Source organism: Apodemus sylvaticus, chromosome 2, assembly GCF_947179515.1.
Source record: "Apodemus sylvaticus chromosome 2, mApoSyl1.1, whole genome shotgun sequence".
NCBI classification, from domain to species: domain Eukaryota; kingdom Metazoa; phylum Chordata; class Mammalia; order Rodentia; family Muridae; genus Apodemus; species Apodemus sylvaticus.
The window spans coordinates 152,636,691-152,658,081 of record NC_067473.1 but is presented as its reverse complement, the minus strand read 5'-3'; the positions used below and the strand labels follow the sequence as shown (position 1 = coordinate 152,658,081).

Sequence of the window (21,391 nt, the reverse complement as noted above, 5' to 3'; positions counted from 1 at the left end):
TGCAAACATTCTGTCAACTGAGCTACATCTCAAGTGGTGAGCAAATCTTGGTGTGTTTATTTGAGACAAGGTTTCTCTGTGTAGCCCTGGCTATCCTGGAACTCACTGTTAACCAGGTCTGGCCTCCACGCTCTGTAGACTCTGGCTTCTAACACAGAGATCCACCTGCCTCTACCTCCTAAGGGCTGGGATTAAAGGCATGCACTCCCAAGCCCTGCTGTTATTTATTTTATTTTATTTTTGGTTCTGAGCTCTAACTAAATTATGTAAGCTGTTTACCAGGGTCTGAACCAGTCCGGGTGCATGTCCACAATCTTTTTCACTTTTATTATTTTTTAAGATTTATTTATTATTCCAAGTACACTGTAGCTGTCTTCAGACACACCAGAAGAGGGCGTCCGATCTCTTTACAGGTGTTTGTGAGCCACCAGGTGGTTGCAGTCAGTGTTCGACACCGCTGAGCCCTCTCTCCAGTTCCGAGTCCATAATCACTTAGCAGATGGAGGCAGGAAGCTCAGGAGTTCAAACGTTTTGTTTGTAAACAAACAAAAAACTCAACTGTTTTACAAAAACAACCTCTGAAGAAGTCTGATTAATCCTGATTAAAGTCTGATACAAAAATCGCTAGTCGGCAGGTGGTGGAGCACATCTTTAATCCCAGCACTCGGGAGGCAGAGACAGCCAGATCTCTGTGAGTTCAAGGCCAGCCTGGTCTACAGAGTTCCAGGACAGCCACGGCTACTCAGAGAAACCCTATCTCAGAAAGACAAAAAAGAAAGAGAGGGAGGGAAGGAAGGAAGGAAGGAAGGAAGGAAGGAAGGAAGGAAGGAAGGAAGGAAGGAAGGAAGGAAGGAAGGAAGGAAGGAAGGGAGGGAGGGAGGGAGGGAGGGAGGGAGGAAGGGAAGGAGGGAGGGAGGGAGGGAGGGAGGGAGGGAGGGGGGAGGGAAGAAATAGAATTCCTAAAGCTCTCTCAATTCTCTTATGAAGTATTTTGTCCTTGACAAGCAGTCACGAGGAAAAAAAGTCGGACTGCGCATGCGCCCTGGGAGGGCGGGGCCAGGGCGGAACTTCCGAGGGCACAGTCCTCGATCTATTGGTTGAGAAGGCCTTGGTCACTTGGCCGGAACCGGAAGCGGAGGTTATAAAGTAAAGGAAACTGAATCTCCCTGGGTTTTCGCGTTGGGTTTGCTCCGCTGCCGCTTTCAACCCAGATTTGAGGCTGTCCCCTGGCCGAGCTTTGCCTTCGCCATGGCGCTCAGCGATGCAGATGTGCAGAAGCAGGTGAGGGCCGGGTTGGGTGCCGCGCAGCCGCAGTACCGTCCGGAGGCCCGGGTTGACGTTTGCTCTAGCGGAGCAGGGTATCTTAGGGTGGCCTGAGTTCTGCGGGGAGCCCCTCAGACCGCCAACCCTCTGGCGCGGCTAGTTTGTGCGGGGATGGTTCGCAGACCCAGGGGAGAGGGCCTTGCACCGCATCTCACGTGACTGCAGTTCTGCTTCCACTTGCCTGTCACCGAGCCTGCAGCTGACTGCCTCCCATCCCAGCAGCCTCCCTTTTCCTGGCCTTCTCACGCTCAATTCGGCAGAGTTTTGTGCAGAGGTTGAAAGTGGGGTTTTTTATTTTCAACCCGAAGGACTATCCCACGATATATTACAGGAAAGAGACTATGGGGAAAGAGCAGCTTGCGTTTAGAGGATCTTCGTTGTGTAAATCGGGTTTATTCATCTCGAGACGTTATCATGAACCTAAGGTGTACATTTATATTTGCCGAATGAGAAAGCCTTTTCTGATTGCACTTACAAGCCACAGAAATGAGTTAGAGTTTATGGAAAATATTACTTAAATCATGAGTTCAGGTCAGGGTCTCCTGAAGCCCAGACTGGTGTCCAATTTTTTTTTAACTAAGAATGGGCTTGAGAGGTGATTTTTCTCTCTCTATTTCTATCTCTATGTCTAATATACGTTGGTGATTTGACTTGCTTGTATGTCCGAGTTAAGAGTGTCGGATTCTAAAAAAAAAAAAAAAAAAGAGTGTCGGATCCTCTGGAACAAGAGTTACAGACAATTGTGAGCTGTCAGGTGGGCGCTTGACTCGAACCCGGGCCCTCTGGAAGGACAGCCAGTACTCTTAATGGTAACCACCGAACCATATCTCCAGTGCTCCCATTTTCTGGGTTTTTTTGTTTGTTTGTTTGTTTGTTTGTTTCCCAAGACAGTGTTTCTCTACTTAACTCTGGAACTCGCTCTGTAGACTAGGCTGGCTTCGAACTCAAAGAGATCCTCCTGCCTCCTGAGTGCTGGGTTTAAAGGCAAGCACCACCAAAGCCCGGTGGGGTGGGCTCTTGATTCTTACACCATTTCTCTTGAGTGCCAAGATGCCCATTGTTTTGTTCATAACGTGCATAAAGTTTTATTTTTTAAGTGCACATGATCATTTTGGGAAAAGTAATATTTTAAATGTGCTGTACATTGAAGTTTTTAAATATTAGGAATATTATAACTCTAGTTGTGTGTAGTTAGTCCTAGATGCTTCAGAGGTAGTCTGAATCATGATTTCAGGCCAGCTGGGCTTCAGAACCTGACTTTAGACTCCAAATTCAAGCAAAATGAAGGAACATTATGAAGCAGCCTGGGGATAAGGGAGACAGACACAGGTGCTGACAGTGTGCTGCCTGGGAACTGTGCTTGCTTTGCTGAGGGACAGCAGGTCTCCAGGACGGCAGAGTAGTCACACTACCGGTGGGCGTTCTCGTCTCTTTTTTTCTTTACTTCCTTCCTCTCTTTTTTCCTTTCTTTTGAGGTGCTTTTTCCCCTTGGTATTCTGAAGTACCCTCTGGTAATGCTGGCTAGGCTGATAATGTGTAGCACACTTAGATTCCTGCCTCAGTCTCCCCAGTGTTGGGACTGCAGCTCCTCTCCTGCACTCCATATGAGTTTTCAGAAAAGGAAACTTAAAGCTTCAGTTTAATGTCTACATAGTCTGGAGAACTAAGTCTATTTTTTTTTTTCTCCAAGAACTAGGAAAAATCCTCTGATGAAAGTACACTTACCTGGCTCGTGGATCTTCCTAGATGAACAGTGTTATTGTCTTTGATGCTTACGTCTCTTTGTTCGTTTTATTTTCAACGAACTATGCATTAAGAATCATAGGGTGGTTCTTCTTCCTTGTTAGAATGGGTGGGGAAGGAAAAGGGAGCTGTGGGAAGGGAAGTGTGGGTAACATCCGTGACGATTAAGGTTAAGAAACTCTGCAGCATTTTCACAGAACCCGGGGCTTTGGGACACTAATCCCTGTCCCGGGTTTTTAGCCTAGGAAAAACTCAGTGCCCTCACGTGCTCTCAGCTTAGCAGTCACGACCCAGGCCCCCACCCCCACCCCCAGTTCCTTCTCCTGGTTAGAATGTGGGAGGCAAAGGTCTCCACAGGAGAACTATAGTGCAGGAACAGGCTAATGTGTTTATCAGGTTCTAGAAAATTATTTTTTTCCGTATAACATGAAAGTAATGATGAAATCTTGTTTACAGCCTGTCCCCTCTCCTGTGAGAACAGAGGCCTTTTGGTTGTTGTTTGAGGGTCGTGTTTCGTCCTGTGGTGGGTAGTAGGGCTCCAACCCAGGTCTTAGTGAAGAAGCAAACAAGTGGTTTGCCAGTGAGCTACACTCTCGGGCCAAGGACAGTGTGTTTTTTCAGTATATTCTTAGGAGAATATAGTCCAAGTGCCAAGCGTATACTAGGTGCTTAAGAAATCCCAGATTCCCATTTTCCCTGTCATTTGTAAATGTCTGCCTGGCTCGGCCGGGTGGTGCTGGGCTCAGGTCCTCGGGTTGGTGGGCAGGCACTGAGCCGTACACTCCTTTCCCTTCACTCAGCGTTTGCTTTTTTTTTTTAAATCTAGAGATTATGGTCATTTATTATATCAGTTTTTCTAAGGGACCAGACTCTAGATAACTTTATTAGTGGGAGAGCGGAGAGGAGAAAAGGCATTCTAAAGGTCTGGGTCTCCCCCCACCCCAGGTTGACCTGGGGTGGGGGTGGGGTAGGGGTGGGGTGGGGGTGGAGTTAAATGTCCTTAAGGGTTGACTCATTTCGTAGACTCTTGGTTGACTGTAAACAGGCTCCTGCCTGACTTTAAATGGGTGCCTTTGCTCCGGACTAGGCTGATCAGGGCAGCTGTGTAGCTGAGGTCCAGCACAGCCAAGGATGCAGGGAGACAGGTTTGAGTTGGTTTCACCCGGGAAGCTGAATGCATCTTGGAGCATTTATAAACACTGATCCCTTCCTGAAAGTACGTCTGTGCTTTTGAGACTGGCCTCACTCTGGGGCAGGCTGGTTCACAGAGTCACCTACCTGTGTCCCCTGTACAGGGATTACAGGCATGTGTTGCCATGCCCAGCTTTTCAAATACTTTTAAAATAACATTGATTTCTGTCTTAGGATTTTTATTGCTGTGATAAACACCATGAACAAAAGCAGCTTGGAGAGGAGTCGATTTCAGTTACACTCACACATTCATCTCAGAGGAAGTCAGGGCAGGAACTGGAAGCAGGGACTGAAATAGAGGCCATGGAAAAACTGTCTAAGGGTTTGTTCCTCATGGCTAGCTCAGCATGCTTTTCTGTTATCCCCGGACCACCTGCCCAGATGTGGAACCACTTGCCCAGATGTGGAACCACTTGCCCAGATGTGGAACCACTTGCCCAGATGTGGAACCACTTGCCCAGATGTGGCACTACTCTCAATGGGCTGGGCCCTCCCATATGAAATCAGTAATTAAGAAATGTCATTCAGGCCAGGTGTGATGGTGCACACCTGTAATCCCAGCACTTGGGAGGCAGAAGCAGGAGGATTTCTGAGTTCGAGGTCAGCCTGGTCTACAGAGTGAGTTCTAGAACAGCCAGGGCTACACAGAGAAACCTGTCAAAAACCAGAAAAAAAAGAAAGGAAGGAAGGTAGGTAGGTCGGTCAGTCATTCAGGCTTGCCTACAGGCCTATCTCAGGAGAAACATTTTCCCAGTTGTGGTTCCTTCCTTTTTAGAGAACTCTAGCTTGTGTCATTGTGTCAAGCTGACAAAAAATAAAAAAACGAATAAAACCTAACCAGGGCAGCTGGCTTTTTGGGTAAAGCCCCTGACAGCAAGGCTGATGGTCTGAGTTCAGTCCCTGGAACGCACATGGTGGAAGGGAAGAGCTGACCTCCGCAGGTGCTGATCGCTGCTGTGGCATATGCACACTCACCAGCAAACAGAGGAGAATCGGGTGCTGAGGTGCTTGGTAGAGGAGGGACAAAGTGCCCTGGGAACAGCACTTTGGAAGTTCAGGAACATGGCTGGTTTGGAAGTGGAAGGTTCAGGAGATGGCTGTAGCTGGGGCCTGAGGTGGTGTTAGCCAGGTGAAGCCTGGTTCAGGCAGAAGGTGGGCATGTTTAAACACCCTCAGCTGCGTCTGAAGAGGCTGCAGGTGTCGGTTTGTCCCAGATGGCGCTTCAGAGGGAGCAGCAGTCAGGCTTGTACCTTCCACAGTCTGCACTGCCCATGTGACCCTGATTGCCATGGAAAGTGCCACTCAGACAGGCAGACCTGGAACTTGGTAATCCTCTTGTGACTACCTAATGACTGAATTACATGTCGTTGTCTTCTCTTACTGAATTAAAACATGTCTTTTCTCCTTTAGATTAAGCACATGATGGCTTTCATCGAACAAGAAGCCAATGAGAAAGCAGAAGAAATAGATGCAAAGGTGAGATTGTTGTTGTTGTTTTTCTCAACACAAGGTTTCTCATAGTAGCCTTAGATGTCCTGGAAATGGCTTTGTATAGCGGAACTCACAGGGATCCTGCTGCCTCTGCTTCCTGAGTACTGGGATTAGAGGCATGTTTAACCACTATACAAGATGTGTCTTGTTTTTATTACATCATACAAAGAAGCTAGTTTCATTATATATCATACTTATTATTTTATTTATTATTTATCCAAAATGTTTTTATTGGGAAGGTTCCCACTCATCTTGAATCAGGAGCTTTCATGCTGCTTCCTCCTGAGGGAGCATCCTTCTGTCAGCCTTGCTTTCCACCCGTAGGCTGACAGAGGACAGTGGAGCAGCCAGCACACAAGACAACCCTTTGTGCATGGCTAAAGACGTGGGGATTTTTTTTTTTTTTTTTTTTTTTGATTTGGTTTTTCTCGAGACAGGGTCTCTCTGTCTAGCCCTGGCTGTCCTGGAACTCACTCTGTAGACCAGGCTAGCCTCGAACTCAGAAATCCGCCTGCCTCTGCCTCCCAGAGTGCTAGGATTACAGGCGTGAGCCGCCACCACCACCCGGCCAGACGTGGGGATTTTATAGCATCCTGGGCATTTCACATCCATAAGTAGAAATTGGGGCTCTGTACCAGGCGCTTTTTCTTGTGTTTCCTCTCCTTCCCTGGGGAGGGATGAAGGAGATCCTTTGTGAGGGCAATGTTCTCAGTAGGGAGGTGGTCACCGCCCGGAAGGCCATGCTTACTAAGATTTACTTTTGGGGTTAGAGAGATGATGGCTCAGCAGTTAAGATCACCAGCTGCCCTTTCAGAGGTCCTGAGTTCACTTCTCACACACATGGCAACTCAGAGCTGTCTTTAACTCCAGTTTCCGAGGACCCTACACCCTCACATAGACATACATGCAGGCAAAACCCTAATGCACATAAAAATGAATACATCTTTTTAAAAAGAAGAGAGTCTTTTTTAAAAGGTTTACTTCTTTGTATGTGTATGTGTGAGACTGCATGAGTTTCCTTGCAGGTATCCTGGGAGGCCAGAGGCTGTGGGGTCCCTGCAGCTGGAGTCAGTGGAGGCTAAGGGCCATCTGCTGGGGGTGCGCAGACCTGAGCCCAGGCCCGCTAGTAGAGCAGTGCGTGCCCTTAACAGCCGAGGCATCACTCCAGTGCCACTTAGATTTTTTTCCAACTGCACTTTTGTTGGGGGTTGGGACTGTGCAGAGCTCAGAGAATAACTTTCCAGAGTCAGTTTTCTCCCTCTGCCATGTGGGTCCCTGGATTCCCCACTTTTTTTTTTCCTTTGAGACAGGGTGTCACTCCCCCAGGATGGCCTCTAACTCCTCAATGCAGTCAGAACTTTCCTTGAACTCCTGTTCTTGACTCCCATGTCCCAAGTGCTGGCACTGTAGCTGTGTAACCATCTGACTTATCATGTGCCATGCTGGGATTGAGTGGTGTTCATGCAAGCACTCTACAAATAAATGGCTAGATCTTTCCCGAGCTGGAGAGATGGCTCGGCCGCCAAGAGACCTTACTGTTCACCCAGAGGACGTTGAGTTCAGTTCTCAGCACCCATAGCAGGCAGCTCACACTGTAACTCCAGCTCAAGGGGATCAGATGCTTCTGGCCTCCGTGGGCAGGAGCACACACCCATACATAATCGAAAATAATAATCACATTCCTTAAAAAGGAAAGTGAAAGCAGGATGGCGCACGCCTGTAATCCCAGCACTCAGAAGGCAGAGGCAAGTAGATCTCTGAGTTCGAGGCCAGCCTGGTCTACAGAGTGAGTTCCTGGACAGCAGCCAGGGTTACACAGAGAAACCCTGTCTCAAACAAAGAAAAAAAACAAAAGAATATGAAAGTTCAAATACCTATTCCAATAATCTTTTTCTTATATTTAAGATAGGGTCTCATGTACCATAGGCTAACCTTGTGTTTCTATGTATGTTAAGATGATTTGAAGTAGCCGGGCAGTGGTGGCGCACACCTGTAATCCCAGCACTCTGGGAGGCAGAGGCAGGTAGATTTCTGAGTTTGAGGCCAGCCTGGTCTTCAGAGTGAGTTCCAGGACAGCCAGGGCTACACAGAGAAACCCTGTCTCGGGGGGAAAAAAAAAAAGATGATTTGAAGTTTAAAACCAATTTTTGTTTTATTTTTATTTTTATATATGTAAGTACACTGTAGCTGTCTTCAGACACACCAGAAGAGGGCATTGGGTCCCATTGCAAATGGTTGTGAGCCACTATGTGGTTGCTGGGAATTGAACTCAGGACCTCTGGAAGAGCAGTCAGTACTCTTAACTGCTGAGCCATCTCTCCAGCCCCTTAAAAACAATTTTTACACTTATTTATTATGTGCATACATGCTCACGCATTGCATTTTAAAAATATAACAAAGAAAAAGCACAAGAAATAAATACATACAAAGTTACATGGGTATGCACACAGGACCCATAAAAACAAGGTAAGAAATAATAGACACGCAAAGATATGGAAGGTTAGAAAAAATGCCCAAAGTATTATGAGACAAAACATCTCCAAAGGTACCAGTTTGTTTTGTGTTGGCCATCTGTGCCAGGAATGAGGCCCCCTTAAGTCTGGTTTGAATAACCCAGTGAAATGCCGTCTTAGCTGGGGGTTTTAGCTGTGAGGAGACATCATGACCATGCCAACTTGTTTTTTTGTTTTGTTTTGTTTTTTTTTTTTTTGGTTTTTTTGGATTTGGTTTTTTCGAGACAGGGTTTCTCTGTATAGCCCTGGCTGTCCTGGAACTCACTCTGTAGACCAGGCTGGCCTCGAACTCAGAAATCCGCTTGCCTCTGCCTCCCAGAGTGCTGGGATTACAGGCATGCGCCACCACCGCCTGGCTCTTTTTTTTTTTAAAACGTTTTTTTTATTGTTATATGTAAGTACATTGTAGCTGTCTTTAGACACCCCAGAAGAGGGCATCAGATCTCATTATGGATGGTTGTGAGTCATCATGTGGTTGCTGGGATTTAAACTCAGGACCTTTGGAAGAGCAGTCAGTGCTCTTAACCACTGTGAACCATCTCTCCAGCCACCATGCCAACTTTTATAAAGGAAGACATTCAAATGGGCTGACGTACAGTTCCGAGGTCTAGTCCATTATGGCTAGAAGCATGGTAGCATGCAGGCAGACATGATGCTGGAGAGGTAGCTGAGAGCTCGACATGTGAATCTGAAGGCAGCAGAAGAGACCTGAGCCACTAGGCCTGGGTTGAGCTTCTAAAACCTCAAGCTCATCCCACCCCCAGTGACACACCTCCTCCAACCAGGCCATACGTACTTTAGGAAAGCCACACCTCCAATAATGCTGCTCCCTGGGACTGTGGGGGCTATTTTCATTCAGACTACATAGACTCCATTGGAGAGAACTGATTTTTTACCTTTGTGAGCTGATGTCAGTTGGGGAGTAGCTTCTGGCATAGGGCTGGGAGCTTGTGTTCCCTTCCACTGGCTTAGACTTCTGCAGGCTGCCGCAGTCTCTCTGAGCTCATGTATGGCAATCCTCTTGTGTCCAGAAGGCCTTGTTTCCTTGGTGTCTTCCATCCCTCTGCCTTCCATCCCTCCTCCTCTTCCACAGAACAAAATGGATAATCTTACCACTGCCTGAAGGCAGAGCAGGAGGATTGCCCACGTGCTGATGACCAGGAAAGGAAAATACTCTTAAGCAAGGGCATGTGTAAATTCTAACTTTAAAATGACTTTCAAGGTTGGAGAGACGGCTCATTGGCTAGGAGCAGTACTGCTGTTCTATAGGACCAGAGTCTGGTTCTCAGCACCTATATTGATGGCTCAGGGCCACCAGGAGATCTAATACTCTCTTCTGGCCTCCATATGCACATGCATACACATGGCATACACTACAAAAACAAGCCAGTGCAGCGGCACAGACTTTAATCCTAGTTCTTGGGAGGCAGAGGCAGGTGGGTCGCTGTGAGTTTGAAGCCAGCCTGGCCAAGTGGTCTTTGAGGAGAGTGTTACAGTAGATTCCTGTTTTCAGATAAGGGTGAAGTGAACACGTGAAAGCATTCCCAGTTCCTGGGGGCTCCAAATAAAAGGATCAGCCAAGTCCAGTGTGATAAAGTGTGTTGTTAATTCTTCACAGGCAGAAGAAGAGTTCAACATTGAGAAAGGTCGTCTTGTGCAAACCCAAAGATTGAAGATTATGGAATACTATGAGAAGAAAGAAAAGCAGATTGAGCAGCAGAAGAAAATGTAAGTAGATGACGCTTAGTGCACTGAACTAAAGACACTCGTCTGCTGTAGCCCAGACTGGCCTGAACTCGCAGATCCTCCTGCCTCTCTACTCCTAACTGGGATGACAGGCATGCACTCCCATACGTGACTTATGCAGGGCTGCGGATCGGAACCAGGGCCTGGCGTATGCTCCGCTGACCCGCCGAGCTATGCCCTCAGTCGTTAAGCTTTAAGCCAATGAAACCAGGCCACAGGGAGTAGTAGCTCAGTGGGACAGGGCTTGCTTACCCTATGCAGGACCCCAGACTCAATTCTCTGAGATCTGCTCTTCACCCAAAGGAAAGTTCCGAACGCTGGGGACGCGAGCACACTGCGGAAGAGAAGCCTTAGCTGGAGCGGGGGCTAGTGTCTGAGACGGGCACACTGCGGAAGAGAAGCCTTAGCTGGAGCGGGGGCTAGTGTCTGAGACGGGGCACACGTTCCCAAATGGCAAGAACAGTCAGGGCCATGGCTAGACCTTATCTCCCGAGCAAGCACATGAAAGGAAGCTGGGCTTGTGGTGCACTCCTGCAGTTCAGCAGAGGGGTCTCAGAGTTCCCGGTCAGCCAGAGCTACACAGGGAGACCCAGTCTCCAAAGCAAGAGCAAAACTGCCATGGGAACACGGACACCTCACAGGGTTGCCTGATGGTTACTTATTGTTTCTCAGGGTCCTTTGCTTATAACGTGGAAAGTCGGATGCTTTTCTGTTGTCATTGTTTTGTATGTTGTATTGATACTCTTCCATCCCTTTTATAGTCAAATGTCCAACTTGATGAACCAAGCGAGGCTCAAAGTCCTCAGAGCGAGAGATGACCTCATCACTGTGAGTAGTGAGACTATAAAATGCTTATTCACCTGCTCACTAAGTGGCATTTACAAATAATGGGGTGTCTTGTTGCTTTTGTTTGGCTGGGTTGGCGGGGGTTTTTTGTTTGCTTGCATTTGTGAAAGTGTCTCTATGCAGTTGGCCTAAACCTTGTCCTAGTCTGAGTCTTAGTACAGGGTTACAAGCATATACCACCTATACCACCCTGCTCAGGGTTAGAGAGAATAACATTTGTTCAGCAGGTCGTTGTACTAGATATTAACAATAGACAGGCATGATAGCAGTCTGGCCTTGAGTTTGGTGAACTCTAAGCTAATGACGAGTAAGACAGGATTAGATCATACAACAGCAAGAAGCAAGCCAGCCATAGAGTATACTCGGGAGGCTGAATACTGGGCCATGAGTGTGAAACCAAGAGCCTGGCCTGCTCTCAGTTAAAACAACATAGCTGTGAGGTGGTGGCGCACACCTTTAATCTCAGCACTCGGGAGGCAGAGGCAAGTGGATCCCTTGAGTTCCAGGCTAGCCTGGTTGATCTGCAGAGTTCTAGGGCAGCCGGGGCTGCACAGAGAAACCCTGTCTCAAAAAAAGGGGGATTTTTTTGTTGTCTTATTTAGTGTGTGGTATCACAAACAGTGCACATAGTGTGAGAGAGGGAGGCTCCATTTAATGAGAAAGCTGCCATTCAGAAATTATTATGGCCTATGGGGAAGAAAGCCTTCAGAAAGCAAGCACTGAGCTCTAGCTCTGGCGTGAGGTCTTGAGTTAGCGTTAGAGTCTGGCAGGATGGCAGCCATGTCGCCGCTTGCTGTGGAAGCACAAGCTCCTTATAAATGGAAACCTCGAGATCCGCAGCTCGCACAGTGGCACCGCCTGTAACATGGGCACTGAGAAGGTACGGGCAGGATGACTGCTTGTATTAAGGCCGGCCTGGGTCAGAGTGACCCTGTATCACACAGAACCAGTCTTGATGGTGCAGAACACGGGGTTGAGGCCAGCTTCAGCCTCAGGGTTAAGATCCTATCTCAAAGGAAAAATTTTTCTCATGCATTGTTCTCGTGAATTTCTTTTTAAATGTATGGATTCTTGGCCTGTGCTACAGAGAGTTGGGAGCCAGCACTGTAGGTGCTGGAAATCAAACCTCTGCAAGAATAGCCACCTCTCTAGTCCTTGTGAAGTGTGTGTGTGGGGGGGGAGGGGGGTGCTTGCTTTTCTTTCTTTCTTTTGAGACAGGGTTTCTCTGTGTAGCCCTGGCTGTCCTGGAGCTCACTCTGTAGACCAGGCTGGCCTCGAACTTCTCGAGATCCAACTGCCTCTGCCTCCTGAGTGCTGGAATTCACAGTGTGCACCCATGCCACCCAGCTGTGTGTGTGTGCTTCTAATAATAGTTTGGTGTCAGATTGACCCAGAAACCTTTGTAAAATTCTCTGAAAAGAACTTTATTTTAGTTCTTTTATTCTACAGTAAGATACCCAGTGGGGTTGGTGAGGCGTGGAGCCTGTTGGCCTTTGTGTGAGAATGTTAGAAACTGGAAGAGTGAGCAAGCCTTGTGTCTGGGAAGTGCTGGCACTGGTGTGACTGGGTCCCCAGCACCACGGGAAACTGGGCATGGTGGTGCACACCTGCATCCCCAGCATTCAGGTGGCAGAAACGGGAGCTTTGGAAGTTTGAAGCCACCCTGGGCTACAGTTTGGGTTCCAGGTCCACCATGGGTACATAGTAAGACTGTCAAAAACAAAAAGGAAATTAGATGTATGGCTGTTTAGAGCAACTGGCTTGTGCAGGATCACTGATAACACATAACCCGGTGCTTGACTGGGAAGCTGTTTCACATGGGAAGCTGGCGGACTGCGGCACAATGGGATTCCAGCTTGGCTGTTCCTTGTTGACCCACAGATATTTATATTGTTATTCATTCATTAGCTTGTGTTTTTAAGGCCAGTGATAGGACCCAGAGCTTGTGCATGTTAGCAGGACTTCCCTACCGAGCTGAGTCCCCAAAGCCAGTTCTCCTCAGGATTTATTTCTTGGTTTGTTTTTGCTTTAATTTTTGTTGTTTGTTTTGTTCAGACTGAAACAGGTGTGTCACCCCAGCTCTTTATAAAAGTGTTTCGCCGTTGAATTGTCTATATAATTATTGTTCAGGAGATGAAACCCATACTATGCCAAATACCTGTATGTAGCGTTTGTCAGGTGTTCCTGTGTCGACAAGGAAGACTTCTTAGGGGCCTGCCTCCACCTCCTGCTGGGCTTACAGCAAAGCACCACAGTGGCCAGTTCTACATAGCTTTTTTATTCTGGGGGGAGGGGAAGGGTCTAAGCCTGGGGCTTCTTATGCTAAGCAAACATTGCCAACTGACCTACATACCCAGATTGTTGCTGGTTTTGTTGGTGGCAGTTGCTTGGCTTGGTTTGGTTTTTAAAGATAGTGTAGCCCTGGCTGCCATGGAACCTGCTCTGTAGACCAGGCTGGCCTGGACTCACTGAGCTCCACTGCCTCTGCCCCTGAGTGCTGGATTAAAGGTGTGTATGTGCCTGTCTGTCTTTGTTTTAGACAAGGTGCCAGTAGCTTCGAATCTTGAACTCCTGTGTAGTTGAGTGAGGCTCTGGACTCCTGATTGTCCTTCCACTGGCAATGCAAGCATACACAAGCCACCATGCCGGCTCCAACACCCAGCCCTCCTCCTTCCCCGTCTGGATTGGAGTTACAGGCCTGTAGATCTTTCCAGGTTTCTGGGGCAAGCAGATCTAGACCAAACTCCGTAAGAACAAGAATGGTGCTTCCCACCAGCACGTAGCAGTGCTGTAGCAGTCACAGAGCTAGCGTGTGTTTAGTGAAAAGCTAACAGAGCTGAGAGCTGAGGACGTGGGCTGGATGGGCGGCTGCAACATCAATGGAACCTGGACGGAGCGAGGGTGGGACGTAGCTGTAACACATTTTACCCCTTCTTGTAGGACCTGCTGAACGAGGCAAAACAGAGACTCAGCAAGGTGGTAAAAGATACGACCAGGTACCAAGTGCTGCTGGACGGGCTGGTCCTCCAGGTACGCTTGTGCGCCTGCTCGGCCGTGGCCAGCTGCAGGTCTGAGGCCTTTAAACTCTCCACCAGAGGCCAGCTCAGCTCCACTGCCGTTCCTAACTGCTTTTTCTTCTTCCTTCCTGTGTCTGTGTAGCACAAGATGGTAACATCTCTTGTCTGAGACTTGAAAGTGTTACTACTGTTTCCTATGATTATACAGTTCTTTCTGCCTTCCTAGTTAAGTCTACCTGCCTGCAGTTTTAAAGTTTCCCACATTGATTTGACCTTTAAAATACTTGGCTTTAACCTCATGCTTAGTGGAGGACATAGTTTGGTGGTAAATGCAGAATGCTTGCTTTGCATGTGAGAGACCCTCATTCTGACCCCTAGCACTGCAAAAGAAGAAAGAGAAAAGGTCAAGCAGTTGTCTGCCCCGGGGCCCTGATCCCCTTCTCGTACTCATGTTAATCCAGGGTTTGTCCTCAGTCCGGCCAACCGGGCTCTATTGGAATTTGTAGGACATTCAAAGTCTCTGGTTCTAGGGTGTGTCCAGTGTTAATACTGACTGCTGTCTTCACAGAGCCTCCCGGGTGACACTGGAGAGAGCTGCGGGATACTGCTGTGCCAGGTTTTCTACTCACTCTGGCCTCTGCTTGCTCTTTACAGGGCTTGTACCAGCTGCTGGAGCCTCGAATGATCGTGCGCTGCAGAAAACAGGATTTCCCTTTGGTGAAGGTAAAACCTTGTTAATACTATTATTAGAAGTAGCTGTCCTTGCTGTTGACCAAAGGGGCAAAGTATCAAGAGATTGATTCCATTGGTAGAATGACCTCACTGAGGGAAGTCAGGGCAGGAACACTGCGGAGGGAGGCTGTGAGGAGTGCTGCGGACTGCCTTGCTCACCTTGCCCCTCCCCCCTTTTGAAACAGGGTTTCATTATGTAATTCCTGGCTGACCCTGAACTTGCTATGTAGAGTAGGCTGGCCTTGAGTTCAGAGAGAGTCTGTCACCTCTGAGTCCAGCTGGAATTGAAGGCATGTGTCCCCACACCCGACTTTCACCTGCTTCTTGTAGAGCTCAGGACCACCAGCCCATGGGTGGCAGCACCCACAAGAGTCTGAACCTTCCCACATCAACCACTAAGAAAATGCCTTACAGACATTCTTACCTACAGGACAATCTTATGGGGACATTTTCCCAGTTGATAGTCTTCTTCCCAAGGGACTTTATCTTTTGTCAAGCTGACATAAATTTAGCCAAGATAATGATAATAAGTTTTTAAAATAGTCCATGGGGCTGGAGAGATGGCTTAGTGGTTAAGAGCACTGACTGCTCTCCCAGAGGTCCTGAGTTCAAGTCCCAGCAACCACATGGTGGCTCAGGACCATCTGTAATGGCATCTGACGCCCTCTTCTGGAGTGTCTGAGGACAGTGGACTCATGCATCTTTATTTGTTTATTCTTGTTTATTCTCTGCAGCAGTAGCGTTTTCTATCTTCAGTGTCTGTCTGGTCTGGGGCTTCCTATGTAGACCAGGCTGGCCCCAACTCACCTGGCTCCCAGGTGTGTCACAGTGCCTGGCCTTCACCTTCTTGCTTAAGGTTTTTGAATCTGGAAGTTTGCTTTTCTTGCTGCCCCCGTAGAGCAGCCACAGTTGGGATGTCGTGATATGGCGGGCAGCCTTAGCACTGAGACTCACAACCAGCGGCCTCTGAAGAGCTGCTGTGGGCCGAACGCAGGAGGCGCTTCCATCTGCCGGGTGTTCTGAGGAAGGGATATACAGTTCTCTAGGAGGTTGTGTCGTTCTACATACCTGTCCACAGTGCACAGAACGTTCTCGTATCTGTTCATACTCTTTCAGCACATTAGTTAAAAATGTTTTATGAGTGCTCGCTTCGGCAGCACATATACTAAAATTGGAACGATACAGAGAAGATTAGCATGGCCCCTGCGCAAGGATGACATGCAAATTCGTGAAGCGTTCCATAAAAAAAAAATGTTTTATGAGTCTGGGTATTGTGCCTGCATGTGTGTGTGTCTGTACCACCTATGTGCCTAGCATCCTCCCAGGCCTGAACGGGGTGGTGATTCTCTGGACCTGGACTCAGATGGTTGTGAGCTGTCTTGTGGATTCTGGGAATCATACCCCAGTCCTCTGAAAGAGCCTTTATTCTTAATCTAACCAGCTCTCCAGCCGTGAATTCTTTATAGTAGCTGTCGTAAGGGGAGTGAAGCCTCTCTTAGTAAGAGGTGCCATCCTCACTTCAGAAGCTGCCAGCTCCCCACCCCCACCCCCACCGTGCAGCTGATACCACACTGTCTGCTGGCCACACCTCACACCTGAGCTCTGTGGCACTGTCCCTGGAGTCCCTGGCTTGTCCACTCAGTTGCCAGGCCCTGGACCTGCGTAGACGAGCTTGTGTCTCTTCCTCCTCCCATGTGCAAGCTCTCATTTTCCCCTCTTCCTCAGAAAACACCATTAGGGCCTCAGCAGCAAAGCTCGCTTCTACTTGAAAAGCTGTCACTGTTTTCTGTGGCTTTTTAACCCTCAGGCTGCAGTACAGAAAGCAATTCCTATGTACAAAATTGCCACCAAAAAAGATGTCGACGTCCAGATTGACCAGGAAGCCTACCTGCCGGAGGACATGTAAGGATCTTTCTATTAAATCTGCTTCTTGTTATGGGAATGGCCTTGGTGCTGAGCCTTTTAGAAACTTTTCTTTATTGTTATTATTTGGGAGGAGGTGAGCCCCAGTTGATTTGTATCCTGCAACACTATGACAGAAAAGCATGTTGAGGACATTGAGGAAACGCCTGATAGCTGGGTATCAGGGAGCAGGCTCCTCAGGAGGGCTCTGTCCTTTCCTCTGGCTGCAGTGTATCAGCTTGACACAAGTCAGCCAGTACAGTGGGAAAGCCCACACCCGGATTTAATCCTCAGCCCTCACTGTGAACACTGTTTTCTTGGGGGAGGGCTTTGCGGCAGGAGAAAGGTGTGGTTGTGTTCTCCAGGTACCTGGCTCTGTTTTCCTGTCATTACTCAAGCTGCTCTTGAGGTCAGGGCGGCAACCCTTTCTGTATGGGGGTGGAACATGATCCTGGGAGCCGTTGGAAATTAGCGTCGACGCCCGGAGCTTTCTGTCTGATGTCACTTTGCTACCATTGCCTAACCTGGAGCAGGATCTTGGGAAATTTTGAACTAAATGGAAAGAACATGAGACTTGGGGATATGAAATGGTTGAGAACATTGGCCGTCAAAATTAGATTTTGGGGTTTGGGGTTTTGTTTCATTTCTTGCTACACCAGGTAGAATCTAGGCTGTTGTGAAATCCTGAGTCAGCTGTGGGTCTGCCCCACGCTGCCGTGGGCTGGCTGGGTGGTGCTGCCCCACTTACTTCTCTTACTGAGCCCTGACTTCAGTTTTGGTTCTTTTGTTTTTGTTATTCTGGTGGTGAGAGGATGAGACAGGATTTCACTCTGTAGACCAGGTTGGTTTTGTTTGCCGTAGTCTGAAATCAGGAGGCTGGGATCACAGGCATGGCTCACCATGCCCAGCTGACTTCATTAAATTGAAGCAATTCAAATGAGATCATGTCTAGGCAGCGCCCAGAGGTGCCGATGTGCTATGGAAACAGCAGACAGTGCAGACATCAGGTACAGGGCTGGCTGATCCACCCTGGGGCCGAGTCAGCAGACACATTTTGAATTTCAGAGAACAGAATAGCAATGGAATGGGCTGGGATGCAGCTTCGTGGTTGAGGGTGTGCATAGCAGGTGTGAACCGAGAGCCAGAGAGAGAGAAAATTCCTGTGCTTCCCATTATGTAGAAGCTTCAAGTCCAAGAGAGCGCTGCCATCACCAGATATGCTAATATTTCCGAATAAATACACAGGAAAAGCTGGGCTTGGAGGCACTTGCTCATAATCATAGTACTTGGGATGCTGTAGCAAAAGATTGTCAGGAGTTCATGGCTAGCCTCATGGGGACGCACATCCTGACAGCTGCCAACCTGGGCAACATAACTATACCTTGTTTGAAAACAGAAAACAAAAATTGGGAATTTTCATGCTATGCAAGATAATAGGTCAAGATCTGCTAGTTTCTGCCAGCTGACAGGAGACAAGCAGTTCTTGTTTGCAGGATGCATGAATTAAATGTTTTCAGAGCTTTTCGAGGTTTAGTATTACAGTTAAGAGATTGCAGACTTACTGTTTTGGGTTAAGTGGTGTTTGTTTAATGTGGTTAATATTCCTTTTCCAGTTCCTCAGAATGCATTTCCTCATCCACTACATCTCGTACATAAGACTCAGAGGTCACTGCGAAGCTTAGGAAGCCATCGAACGCTGTAGGCCCATCAGGAGTGCTGTGCTGGTTCAGGCTGGGGCAGGGAGAGCTTAGTACTTCTCAGCCCCTTGGTTCCAGTTGGTGATGAGAGTGTTTGAGGCCAGTTTGAACTAAACAGGGAGAGCCTGTCGCAAAACACAGGAGGAAAGAGAAGCAAGCTGACAGTGTGCTTGCTTAGTCTCTCCCTTACTGTCCTCACATTCCTCCACAAAACACCACCAGAAGTCAGGATCTCACAAGAGCACCATCCTTAGTGCTGTGGAGACTGGAGAGAAAAAGAGGGGGGTACAGAAAGGGGAAGATGGGTGCAGCTGTGTGGCCATCATCCACCGAAACATCCCAAAGAGAAAGGACAAATCCTTTCCCAACCTGTGCAGAACAGCATGTGCCTGTAATATCATGCAACAGAGGCAGGAGGATTGTAGATGATAAATCCCGGGCTAGCCTGGGCTAACTAGTGAGGTGTTGTCTCAAACAGTATCTGGGCCCAGGTCTGATAGTCCATTTATCTTGATAATTGACAGGACTGGCCATTTGTAAGTGAACCTTGTTCCCCATGGTTCCATGAAATATAGTTGACCTGTGTATCTTGAATGCCGAGAGGCTTTGAGGAGTATGGCGACATGTGAGGGTGGCTAGAGGCAGCCAGTAGGCAGGCAGGCAAGTTGAGTCATTGTCCTTCCTTTGTCAGCAGCATGCAGTTGCCTCGTCTCCAGTAGACAGCCTGCTGACTCATAGCTAAGAGACTTGAAACTGGTTTCCACCTTGCAGGGGAGGGCTGGCTGGCGTTGGACAGCATGCTGTAACCGATGGCTGTGCTCTGCAGGCCATGTGTTATGTGAGAGCGCACTGTGAGCTCTCTCTGAGGCTGTGGAATACGTGTTGCCCTGGTGTACACGTCACAGCCTAGGCTGTCTCGTGCTGAGGGAGTAGGGTAAGTGTTGTGGATGCACATCTCAAGTGGATGCCCATGACTTTACTGTCTGTTCTGTAGAGCTGGCGGAGTTGAGATCTATAATGGGGATCGCAAGATAAAGGTTTCCAACACTCTGGAAAGCCGACTGGACCTAATAGCCCAGCAGGTGAGTGCAGACTCTGGTTACTTGTGTCCCTTTCTACAACTTTTACAAGTTCCCAGCAATGCTGGCTTTGATCTAACCACCACACCATCGGACTGCCTGCGACCTAACAAAAGCCAGTGTGGCTAATCTTCGGGGTCACACACATCCTTTGAGGCAAAGTCCTTGTAACTCTCTGTCAAGGCTTCAACAGACTCCATCTGAGTGCCCTTGGCAGCCACTCCTGGAAAGGGCTCACACACTCTGTCACGGGCTGTGTATAGTAATGGCTTCAGATCTTTTTCCCTGTTCCCTTTGTAAGCAGTAAGCTCATAGTATGACTGCTTAAGTGTCTGGCACAGAGCAACAGATAGGACAGGTCTGATGTGCTTAGCTCGGTGTCCTTCCCCACACGGTGTTTATACTTTCTATGTATGTATGTATGTATGTATGTATGATATATGTATGTAAGTATGTATGTATGTAAGTCCCTGACCGGTCCTTACTCACTTCTTCACAGATGATGCCGGAAGTTCGTGGAGCCTTGTTTGGTGCAAATGCCAATAGGAAGTTTTTGGACTGAGCCTCAGGAGGTGTGGTTCACCCTCGTCTCCCAGAGAAGCAGATTATCTGTGTGGCTTCCTCTTTTCTGTTGTAATACTGATAATCAGCAGACACCCCCCACAGCTCATGCCCTTGGCTCAGTGTCCACAGAAGGGCAGGCCACTTGGTGTGGCCAAGACCCAGCCCTGCTCTTCTGACCTCACTGCTGTGCACGGGTTTGCAGCGGGATGGGAGGGGTCAGATGTGCTGCGCGGCCTCACCAGGACCCATTCTTTCCCTGTCCTGCTCTAGTCTAGAGTGAGTTGTGCATGCTGTCCCCCTGCTCTTTGGGTGTAAGGTGCATGTGGGACTCACACTCCTCCAGCGACACTAGTTTCACTGTTATTATTTAGGTCTAGTCTTCCTTAGCTGTAAATGTGATTGAAAATCTAAGCCACAAATAGTCTTTATTTATTAAAAGGTTTATGTGGATTTGGTTGTTGTTCCTTATTTTTTTTATTTTATTTATTTATTTATTATATATAAGTACACTGTAGCTGTCTTCAGACACCAGAATAGGGTGTCAGATCTCTTTACGGATGGTTGTGAGCCACCATGTGGATGCTGGGATTTGAACTCATGACCTTTGGAAGAGCAGTCGGTGCTCTTACCCGCTGAGCCATCTCTCCAGCCCCTGTTATTCCTTATGTAAGGCACCGAGTTTGTGGTCTGAGAGTAGGTTCTATTGGGCACAGTAGCACGCATTGGTAGCCCTAGCCTTGGTGGAAGGATTGTTTGGGGCCAGCCTGGGCAACAAAGAAGACCCAGAGAGGAACTGTCTCAAATTCCTGCCATGTATTAACCACTCAGAAGCCTCCTCCCTAGACTTTTCCTGCAGCTCTATGACCAATGGACACCACACCCAGATGGTCAGTATACCTGTCCTGGGGGCTGGACATGGCTGGGGTGGGTCCCAGAGCCTCTCAGGGTAAGCAGATGCCGCACTGCCTACTCCCAGACCCAAGTTTTAAGTTAGGTGGGACTAATGGACGTTCATCTCAGTTTTGGAGTTAGGCAGGGTCACGTACAACGTAGGCGCCTAGAACGTGTTCACTGGCACGGTAGGACCTTCATGTTTCCCATCTTCCCGCCATCAGCTCCTACGTGCTGGGACTCTAGGCATGCGCCACCCATAAATTTATGTGCTGTTTACGTGGTGCTGGGGATAGAGCCCTGGCCAGCTGACCTGTGTGCCCAGCCCCGTTCCTGTTCTTCAGACAGAAGTGACTTCTTAGAGCCTGGTCTGTTTGTGTGACATCATTCCACTTCTTTTTTTGTTTGTTTGTTTGTTTTTTGGATTTGTTTTTTTGGAGACAGGGTTTCTCTGTGTAGCCCTGGCTGTCTGGAACTCACTCTGTAGACCAGGCTGGCCATGAACTCAGAAATCTGCCTGCCTCTGCCTCCCAGAGTGCTGGGATTATACCGCCCAGCTGTAAATAATTATTTTTAAAAAGCCAAACTCTTTCGTCCTAAGGTATCCCCCCCAATCACTCTCCACTCTAGAACAGCAGTTGGAAGATGGTAATGAG

The 21,391-nt window shown here is 48.2% G+C and overlaps 1 protein-coding gene and 1 non-coding gene across 2 annotated transcripts; both read left to right on the top strand.

The window, feature by feature from the left end:
• Positions 1–1,117: 1,117 nt before the first annotated feature.
• Atp6v1e1 (ATPase H+ transporting V1 subunit E1) lies at positions 1,118–20,294 on the top strand. The gene is made up of 9 exons (XM_052174751.1): positions 1,118–1,281; positions 5,668–5,733; positions 9,880–9,989; positions 10,769–10,835; positions 13,794–13,883; positions 14,525–14,593; positions 16,410–16,504; positions 19,196–19,283; positions 19,780–20,294. Exons 1-9 carry the CDS (start codon positions 1,249–1,251, stop codon positions 19,840–19,842), a joined length of 681 nt encoding a protein of 226 aa, XP_052030711.1. The 5' UTR covers positions 1,118–1,248; the 3' UTR covers positions 19,843–20,294.
• Positions 15,744–15,850, top strand: LOC127679457 (U6 spliceosomal RNA). Its single transcript, XR_007976770.1, has one exon. It is a non-coding gene; the product is annotated as a U6 spliceosomal RNA (small nuclear RNA).
• Positions 20,295–21,391: the final 1,097 nt, after the last annotated feature.